We start from the raw sequence: 10,590 nt of genomic DNA, 5'->3' as shown, positions 1-10,590 counted from the left end.
TTTATGTCTGCTAAACTGAAAAAAATTATACATAAATAAGGTGCACAAAATCTTAATCTTGATCAATAACAATGCATGCATAATTAAGCTTTTTGTTTTTAGTGAAATTTACTACTCACAAGTCACAACTGTTAAATACACATATAGCATGTTTGAAATGACATATATGACGTGTGTAACCTTCTATTTTCGGGTCAATTTCACTACAAATACAAAAAACCACAACAAATTATTTGATTAAACACCTCACATAATTGGAACCAAACATTCACATAACCAATTTCTTTTCCTTTTCATTTAATGCGGTACATTGAACACTCAAACACTCATTTATTTTATGCTCCTTAGGTAAATAATACCAATCCCCTCTCCTTTTTCTTCTTCATCATCATTTTTTACACCCTAATTCACTCCATTTCAAGAAAAAAATGTTCACAACAAGAATAAGAACGATTGTTTTTAATTACCCTATTATAAATGCAAAATATTCACTCCATAAGGAAAAAAAAATGGGGTTAACCAATTTGAATAAATAGAAAAATAAAAAAATAAAAAATTACATTACATTTACATGAATAACGTACATAATTTACTAACCATGATCACACGCATGTGAGATGAAAAGTGAAGAAAGAAAAGAGGGTTGGTTAAGTTTTAACGTGGGAGTGCGAAGGCAAGATCTATAGCTACCACAACAGTTTCATTTTTCATTACCATAACCATTACCGTTTCTCATCCTCCTCCAAGTGTGTTCTCTCGCTCTGTACAAAATATATAACAAAGGCGCACACATATATATACACATACACATGACACAAACACGAGGTCTCACATAACACCAAATCTCATCACCATCGCCATCGACCATAACCCTCTCTCTCTCTCTCTCTCTTCTCTTTCTCTCTCTAAATCTCTCCCAATTCTCTTTCTCTCGATCCGCCAATTATTAATCCGTTGCTCGCTTCGGATTTCGATTCGGATAAAAATAAAATTCGACCAATCAGGTTGGATCCTCAGGGAATGGGAGCGTTCTTCGTTGGTGGATGAATCTCGCTGAGTCCGAACCGGAAAAATGCCTGCGTTACCGAACGGGAATCACCAATTCAGTAGTAATGGATTCTGGTCGAAGAATCGTGACGATGTTAGCTACAATCAGCTCCACAAGGTACTCGATCCGATTTTGCTTTTTTTTGTTTGTTTGTTTTTTTTTTTTAATAATTATTTTGTGTTCGTTTTTGTTTTTATTGGTTCCGTGGTTTTTGTTCGGTTTGTTAATTCGGATGGTGCTGGATCACTGTTTGTGTATTGGTTGCGGCTTGCGGTGGTGTGGTAATTAATAATGAGTTGTTTGACCTTGTGTTGGATCTCGCAGTTGAAACGATTCGGTGATTGATTTTTTTTTTTTGGGGGTTGGGGTGTGTTATCACTGTTGGATGCAATTGGTTTGTTTTTTGATTCGGGTTTTTGTGTTTGACGAATGGAAATTCGGTTTGCTTGTTTATTCGCATTACTGTGCTTGGTGGAGGTATATAAAATGAAACTGATGTTACATGCGAATCTATGATATTTTGAGTTGAGTAATATTCTGATATGTGTTACTTTTTAAACAAGCATTGCATTGCTCGAGGTTCAGATTCCTGGTGCTTTTTTAGGTGAGGACATTGGTTATAAATGAGTGTAAGCAACTGGCAAAATTGTGGGAATAGTGGGGGGAGAAGAATGAACATCCATTTGAATTGATATTTCTGATTGGATAAACTTTTCTATAAGCTCTTGTAGGAAAAGAAAATAAGAAGGTAAAATGAATTGAGTTTATTACTCTATAATTGCTTACTGTGAAGTTTATCTAAGTAAGGTCTAAGTTACCAAAAAATAAGAATTTTTGCCTGAGGATGAACTGTGCATGATATCAGTTTTTATTTTCTTTAATTTATTTTGTGAGATAGAATTGCAATTTGTGACGAGATGAATGAGTTTCTTATTGTGTTTCTTGCTTTCATGTGACGTAGTTTTGGTGTGAGCTTGCAACACAAGCTCGGCAGGAGCTCTTGAGGATAGACAAGCAAACCCTTTTTGAACATGCACGGAAAAATATGTATTGTTCCAGGTGCAATGGGTTACTTCTCGAAGGCTTTTTGCAGATTGTTACGTATGGGAAATCTTTGCAGCAAGAGGGAGTGGGCCCTCACTTTCCTTGCGGAAGACCTGGAGGTTTGAAAAACCAAAATAATGGTGGATCAACTATTTGTGATGTAGTCCAGGATGAAATTCAAGATCCAACTGTCCATCCATGGGGAGGTTTGACCACAACGCGTGAGGGTTCACTGACACTTATGGACTGCTACTTGTATTCAAAGTCTCTGAAAGGACTGCAAATTGTAAGTGTGGTTCATTTGTATTGGCTTCTCGTGCAGTCCTTTCCCCTGTTTGTCTTGGTAGCTTAACTTTTCCTCATATCAGGTATTTGATGGGGCACGTGCAAGGGAGCGGGAAAGAGAACTGCTTTATCCTGATGCCTGTGGTGGGGGAGGTCGTGGTTGGATAAGCCAAGGAATTGTGACTTATGGAAGAGGGCATGGGACAAGGGAAACATGTGCCCTGCACACTGCCAGACTTTCATGTGATACGTTGGTGGATTTTTGGTCAGCACTGGGAGAGGAGACAAGGCAATCTCTTCTAAGGATGAAGGAAGAAGATTTTATTGAGAGACTCATGTACAGGTGCTTATCTATTTGTACACTCCTCAGATAAGTGATAGCTTGTTATCAGTGGATTAATAATATAAATTCTTGTACTAGAAGCAGTTATACAGTTGAAACGGATATACATGGGATGAGAATCTGAGACATGCATCAGAAGGGCTTAAAATATCCTGAATATGACATTTCACCAGGATCAAACGTTTTGTTCTCCTGAAAATTTGGGGAAGAAAGAGAAAAAAAAAGTTTTCTGCTGTTTGATATTCTTATCATTCCTTTGCAAGTGGTATGCAATGGATTAGCTATCTGCCAGATTATAGAACAATGATCTGTTGGCTTGAGGTTAAAAAGTTGAATGGTGGAACTTTATCCTAGACATGGAGTTCAAATTGGATTAGCATCATACATCAAATGCAGTAAATGAAGAGTAAATGGTGCTACATTAATGGAAAACCTTGTGTCAGTTACATAATTAGGCAGATGAATGGAACATATTTTTGTGTTTTGTTGACCTTTTAAGTTTTAAGATGAGTCCTTAGAATATTGTCAAGGATAGACTGTATGAGCAGAGCTGCTTCTGATATGTTGATCAGTGATGCAAGGTCTTCAGTTCTTCTCTGCTTCATAATGCATATATTCTGTCTGCTTTCATCTGGTCCTCTAGCTCACCAATCAAGGGGGCAGCCAGTGGTTGGATCAATATTTCATTCCTTGCCAGAGCCTGTCTGCTTTTGAAGGTTTTGTTGTGAATCTTGCTTAGGATAGTTTAGATGATAGCAAAATGAAATCATTGCCCCAAATGGTTATAGTGCAGGCTAGAATTATGAGTTTGACATCAAGACCTGGCAAAGCAGGATGATTTAGATTGTTTAGAGGAAAGCCTTCATTTGTTCCTTAATGGAAGGTATGGTCAATTGGATAGTAGGGATTTTCTGGACTGTATAAATGAGTAATTGGATAAGAAACGTGACTTTGTTCAAGACAGTTACAAGTACAGAAAACTATTAAGTAAACTCTACTCTAGTGAATTAAGCACGGAAGCCATGACCTTAAAATCAAGGGGATTAAATGGGATTGATTCTGTAGAATTGATTGGAGCTTGAATGACAAAATATGGTCGAAATATTCCTCTAGTATTTAATATAAATTGACTTATAGGCTTGGCCTCTGGTGGCGATCTTCAGTCTCATCTTACAGCCTTTTTGCATTGTCTCTCTTTTCCCATCCATCTTTCTCGCTCTTTCCAAATTCTTATTTTCTCCATCTAAATTTTCAACATAATATTAAAGTTTTTATGACCAATCAATCAGTTTATTTTCATACCTTTCTGTTGTTGTTCCTCGTAACCTGCATGACCTTTCTGCCTGTTAAACCACTCTTTGACATCCAACCATCAAATATCCTATTTGCTGAAGCTGTTCGGTGCATGCCTAATAATTGTTTTATATCTCTTACAAAATACAATTCAATATTCAGGAACTTTGTGGACTGTAGACATGGGCAACGAGATAAGAAATGATGATATTCTTGGTTTTTTTTTTTTTCACGACAACAGAAAATAAATTCATCGATGAAGATGTCTTCAGGATTGTACCCAATTGCATGGCAATTATTGTTTTGTATATCTTGTGTTTAGGTAATTGTGTAGTTAACCCTATGATGTCCACTGCCCCTCGTTTGTAAGCAGATCTTGTTTTGTAAGGAGATTTGTAAAGTGCGTAATTTAGATATTTAAAACATGGAATGTGAGTTAAAAGAGATAAATAAACAATTAAAAAAAATGAATTATGGTTTTGTAGATATAGATTATGGTAGATACTTGTGGATAAGGGTTCTGATGTTCTGTACTTTGCATGCATGCAATTTTAAAATAAGCACACTGGTTGATGAAATATTAATGCCTTTATTTTTAAAAAATTAAATATTATTATTGAGTTACTGCAGTATTTGCCTTTGATATCTTAGTACTTGTTTATTTAGTGTTTATGTCTGGCAATGTTCTCTGCAGTTGCATGGCTTTTCTGCTAAAGGATAGATATTAAGTTTTGTTTTGTGTTCCATGCCATTGATTTAAAATTTTCTATGTTGTGTCTGACTGCTGCTCTGTTCTACTTCCTTAGGGAACTTGCCACCTCCTCTTGTCATGGGGGACTTCATGCTATTAGGTTTAGAGAAATGAATTCCTTTGAGTCTTGCGTAAATTCTTTTTCCACACTTCGTTTTCATGCTAATTAAAATACACATTAACAATGTTCACTACTTAACTTTTGGAATGAGTTGATTTTTTCCCATTTGAAACTAGATACGATGCCATGCTTCAGGGTTCTGTTAGTGTGTGTAGAAAATTATGTTTTAGATTTTACTAAAAGGTTACCCCTCTATTTATCAGGTTCGATAGCAAGAGATTTTGTAGAGATTGTAGAAGAAACGTAATTCGAGAATTCAAAGAACTAAAAGAACTGAAGCGCATGCGTAGAGAACCTCGTTGCACCAGCTGGTTTTGTGTTGCTGATACTGCCTTTCAGTATGAGGTGTGGCTTCCATATTTCTATGCCAAGAATTCTATTATCATTGGGATTTCAATGAGAGTTTATACCAACATTCTTATGAAAATGGTTGTTTTCAAGCTACCTGTGAGGACTAAACTCGATACATTTGCTCTTGTCAGGTATCTGATGACACAATTCAAGCTGATTGGCGCCAGACATTTGCAGATACAGTGGGATCGTATCATCACTTTGAATGGGCTGTGGGGACAACAGAAGGAAAGTCTGACATTTTGGAATTTGAAAATGTGGGAATGAATGGATGTGTACAAGTCAGTGGCCTAGATCTTGGTGGTTTGACTGCATGCTTCATCACCCTCCGAGCTTGGAAGCTAGATGGACGCTGTACTGAACTTTCTGTTAAAGCTCATGCATTAAAGGGTCAACGGTGTGTGCATTGCAGGCTAATTGTGGGGGATGGTTATGTTACAATTACAAAAGGGGAAAGTATTAGAAGATTCTTTGAGCATGCTGAAGAGGCGGAAGAAGAAGAGGTTATTAAAGTTTCACTAGGGAAACTCATTTAAAAATCATTTATAAGGAATTTTGTCTAAGTCTCATTTGTTAATTATGCAATATATGTTTCTAGGATGATGATTTGATGGACGAAGATGGAAATGAGCTTGATGGAGAATGCTCTCGTCCTCAAAAGCATGCAAAGAGCCCCGAACTTGCTCGAGAATTTCTTCTTGATGCTGCTACTGTTATATTTAAAGAACAGGCATGCTTTGCTTTATTGTTATTGCTTAATAGTCTGTCTTTATTTCTCCTTCCAGGGATATCTTTATAGTGTATTTTGAATTTTGAGATCTTTTCATCAATAACTATTTAAGGATAATAGGGTAGTCTTCAGTCTTCACATATATTTAAGGACCAAATGTGCACAGCTATTTGTTTGTCTTGCACTGAAACTGCTGGAAGAAAGGGTTAATAGCATCTCTTCACATATATTTCAGATAATATGGTGCATTGAGGGGGGAAATGAAAATTAATATAATAAATGAATGAAATGTTATATTTATAAGCTAATAATGATCAGTTTTGACTTTAGGATGGTATTAGGTTTATTTAATTTACTATTAAACTCTTATCTTTTTGCCTCCATGATGTGGAAAAATTGACTGCATTCTACACACTGTTTCTTTTCCTTTTTATTTTATGGTCAGGCATTTTGGTTTAATTAACATATATAATGATGGAAAATATGAGTTTTTCTTGAGTTCATGTTCCTGAGATTTTCTTCTGATTCCATAAACAAGTAGAGAACTGTGAAATGGGTAATATGATTAGTCTATTGATTTTGCTTTGCTGTTGAGAAGACACGTGCATTGATTTAGTATTGTTTCACTAATGCAAAATATTTGCCATCATTAATATTTTATTTGTATTGGGATGAAGGTGAAACAACTTTAGTACCTGCATAAATTTCATTTGGAAATAATTTGGTCATATCCCAACGATAAATATAGAAAATGAATTTTCCATTTTATTTGAGATAAAGTTTATATTGGTTAATGACAATGAAAGGGTATGTACTAAGGTTAATCGTAATTTGTGGGATCTTGGGTTCAAACTCTCTGACATCCTTGGAATTTAGTAGTATACCTGAAACAAGTATATTCTATGGCTGTTTGGATTATTTTGCAATTTGCAGTGGCCTTGGTTGTTGTACATCTCTGGATCTGTCTGTCTTGTGTTTAACTGCTAAACCATGTCCTATATTTTCAGGTTGAAAAGGCTTTCAGAGAAGGAACAGCACGCCAAAATGCGCACAGTATATTTGTTTGTCTTGCACTGAAACTGCTGGAAGAACGAGTTCATGTAGCATGCAAAGAAATCATTACACTAGAAAAGCAGGTCTTAATTATGCTTTTATTGGGAACATGCTTTTTGGAATAAAAAGAACAAACAGAACTATCATTTTTATTTTGAAATTTTTCTTCCAAAATCCTAAACATATGATGTTTTCTTATAGATGAAACTTCTAGAAGAAGAAGAAAAGGAAAAACGGGAAGAAGAAGAACGGAAGGAGAGGAAAAGGACAAAAGAAAGGGAGAAAAGACTTCGGAGAAAGGAAAGGCTAAAAGGAAAGGAGAAAGATACAGAAACAAAGTGTTCTGAATCAATTGATGTTCCTGGATCTCCTGAAGTCTCAAAGGAAGAATTGTCTCCAGATGCTGATGTAGAGCAAGATGATTCAACAAGAGGCAGGAATTCAGTCATTGTAACAGAAGTTGATTATCCTAAAATCCAAGACGAAGACTTTTCTAGGGAGTGTATTACTTTGAGAGCACAAGACTTCTCTTATGATGACTGTGAGGGAGACAGTGTAAATGCGGAAGACCACTCTTATTGTGATGGAGACATTGCAGATGCACAAGACAGAAATAGTACTTCTACAGTTGAGCAATCAAAGTTTTATTGTCAAAGACTTAGATTTAGGAAAGAATTTCGACTGGATGCTCCTACAAAGTGGTCTGACAGACGCCAAAATGCAGTTGTTTCAGAAAATGGTGCGACGCTTGGAAGATCAGAGCCAATACACCATGAAGACAATTTTGGGATTTCTTCCAGGGGAGTCAATGGACTGAACAGGCAATCTAGAATAAATGTTGCAAAATCCAATGGTCGTAATACTGGTCAGAAGTGTAGTGAGAGGTTTTATAGTTCCAACAGCTGGATGAACGACAGGTATGATATCCATTCATGCAGTTGTAGCCCGAACAATAGAGTGAATAGAGTTAGTTGGGAGACAAAACCTGCTAGTAAGTCTGAATCCACAGTAGACACTTGTAAGCAGTTTTATCGTGGGAGCAAGTATAATCATGTAGACTTCATGCATGAGAGTAATGGAAGAACCAAAAGCAGAGTCATCTCAGGGAACTATTCCAGTAGGGATTTACCCCAATCAAGGAAAGTTTGGGAGCCTGCAGAGTCACACAAGAAGTATGCTCGTAGTAATTCAGACTCTGATGTTACATTGAGGTCCACAGGTCAAGGATATCAGTTCAATCCGGTAAGATCATCTGTTGATGAAGTTGGTGGTTCAGGTGAAATTTGTGATGAGGATAGTAATTTGAAGAGAAGAGGAATGGGTGAAGGGCGACAAAATGATCTTGATGCAGAAGTGGGAGGATCTTGCAGCTCCACAGAAATTGCATCTGAGGAACCTGGAATGTGTCTGGCGGGTGGCTCTGCCTTGAATAATTCTTCTGATCCCAATCAAGGTAGCACTTCTAGTTCTGATAACTGCTCATCATGCCTAAGTGAGGGTGACAATAATACATCCTCTTCAAACCATGAAAATACAGAATCCTCAACATCGGATTCAGAAGATGCTAGCCAACAATCTGAAGTAAGAGATAGTTCAACCTGCATTGACAATGACTTGTCTGGCTCTCATGCTGGGATGGAGAAAATCTATAATACAAATGCTGAGGGTTTAACTAGAAGGTCACCAGTTTGTCCATCCTTGGATGTAGCAGGACGTGATGTGTTGGGGAATCCCATGGTGAAAATGTCCCATAATTTTGATAATGGTTTTTCCTCCATTACTTTGTGTTCTCAACCTCAAAGCATGCTTCCTCCAGCGCCAAACCAAAACATACAATTTCCGGTGTTTCAGTCTCCTTCAGCAATGGGTTATTACCATCAAAATCCAGTTTCATGGCCAGCTGCTCCCACAAATGGATTGATGCCCTTCCCACATCCAAACCAATATATATATCCTGGCCCTTTTGGATATGGCTTAAGTGAGGATCCACGCTTCTGCTTGCAGTATGGTGGCTTACAGCAACCAACCCCCCTATATAACCCTGTTGCTGTTCCAGTTTATCAGCCAGTTGCCAGAGCTAAAGGCTTAAATACTGAGGAACTGACCTTATTGTCTAAGCCAACATCCATGTCGCAAGAGTGTCTGAATGGATCTCCAGTAGAAAAGGTTTCTCTAACTGGAGCTAATTCACAAAAAGCAGCAATGAATGGGGAAGTAGGACATGATAATTCTGCCAAGTTCCAAGACAGTGGTTTTTCCCTGTTTCATTTTGGTGGCCCTGTAGCCCTTTCAACTTGTCGTAAATTGGCTACTGCATCTTCAAATGGCGACAATGTTGGAGATTTTGACGCAAAGAGTTCAATAGATCAAGTTGACAATGATCATGGTTGCAATAAAAAAGAGACTACTGTCATTGAGGAGTACAACTTGTTTGCAGCAAGTAATACCTTAAGGTTTTCAATTTTCTAAAATGAAATGAGAAGTATAAGGTGGCTGTTGTGGAATTCGGTCTCTATCTTCATATGGTAATGGAGGTTTGAGTACTTTGTAATTCAGTAAACAATAAAGCTTCCTTCAGCAATTTCTATTTTAGCATATAGTTTTTTTTAGTTGATTGTTACCCAATTTGTCTGGTTTTCCTTTTGATGTAGAGAAAGATTGCGAGTGCTGGTATCTTGAAGTTTTTTTTTTTTTTTTTTTTTTTTTTTTTTTTTTTTTTTTCGTTGCATGTGAGATCATAATCCTCCCCCTTCCCCCAAACACCTTTTTGCTTTAAAGTTTTAGAGAACCAAAGCTGCTTCATAATCGAAGCTGTAATGGGGATTTTGAGTGGACTTAATCAATGTGATTAGAAGTGTTATATGTGCTCGACTCCGGTTAGTGGTTTTTCTATATGATAATTGGATTCAAATTTACATCAATGTCATTGTCATCCCTTGACCTCGTAATATGAATTGTGGAGACATAAAATTCTTGTATAGGTAGTCTTATTGGTAGGGCTAGACATAATGAAACAAATCACATACCGAAAACAATAGCTTCATTTTAATCCCTTTTCCAAAAGCATACAAAGTTGCAAGTGCTGCTCATGAGAAATATGTTTCTACCTGGGAAATGAGCATGTTTCGATTCTTGTAAAAATATTTCTTTGTTTTTCACCTGAAACTATTGTTTTAATCCTATTATTATGTGACTTCTTTTTAACTATTTATGTATTTATTACAAGGTTTTGCATTATACTTGTAAATTCTTTTATAAATTTTTAAAATAAGTGTTATGTTTTTCTTTTGAAAAAAATTAGATATGCTGAGACATCACAATGTAGAAGAGATCTTAACTTGGTTAGCATCTCAATTCACACCAATCATCTGTAGCATATCAAAAAGAAACTAAATAAAAAAATATATGAAATAGAAGTATAAATGTTAGTCAAATCTCATCCAATGAGAATCTGTAGTGAGAAAGACCACTCCTATCACTAGAGTAAGAACACACTATACAAAAGACCACTCCTATCACTAGAGTAAGAACACACTATACAAGAGGGAATAAAAGTCCACCAGTAAGATCC

General features: G+C 36.5%; 1 protein-coding gene across 1 annotated transcript; it reads left to right on the top strand.

Annotated features, from left to right (window-relative positions):
- The first annotated feature begins 697 nt into the window (after positions 1 to 697).
- On the top strand, positions 698 to 9,628 carry LOC109789645 (uncharacterized). Its single transcript, XM_020348655.3, has 8 exons — positions 698 to 1,165; positions 2,010 to 2,378; positions 2,461 to 2,720; positions 5,089 to 5,230; positions 5,368 to 5,739; positions 5,835 to 5,966; positions 6,974 to 7,102; positions 7,221 to 9,628. The coding sequence occupies exons 1-8, from the start codon at positions 1,073 to 1,075 to the stop codon at positions 9,486 to 9,488; spliced, it is 3,765 nt and encodes a 1,254-aa protein (XP_020204244.1). The 5' UTR covers positions 698 to 1,072; the 3' UTR covers positions 9,489 to 9,628.
- The last annotated feature ends 962 nt before the right edge of the window (positions 9,629 to 10,590 follow it).

Source organism: Cajanus cajan, chromosome 7, assembly GCF_000230855.2.
Source record: "Cajanus cajan strain Asha chromosome 7, NIPB_CcT2T_4, whole genome shotgun sequence".
NCBI lineage: Eukaryota > Viridiplantae > Streptophyta > Magnoliopsida > Fabales > Fabaceae > Cajanus > Cajanus cajan.
This window is presented reverse-complemented; position numbering and strand designations above follow the sequence as displayed.

What these genes read in the sequence shown, in the direction of transcription:
- LOC109789645 (XM_020348655.3), top strand. Translation starts at nt 1,073, where the DNA reads ATGCCTGCGTTACCGAACGGGAATCACCAATTCAGTAGTAATGGATTC. An exon ending in ATACTGCCTTTCAGTATGAG is followed by an intron (nt 5,231 to 5,367) that starts GTGTGGCTTCCA and finishes TGCTCTTGTCAG; the next exon opens with GTATCTGATGACACAATTCA. An exon ending in TCATTACACTAGAAAAGCAG is followed by an intron (nt 7,103 to 7,220) that starts GTCTTAATTATG and finishes GTTTTCTTATAG; the next exon opens with ATGAAACTTCTAGAAGAAGA.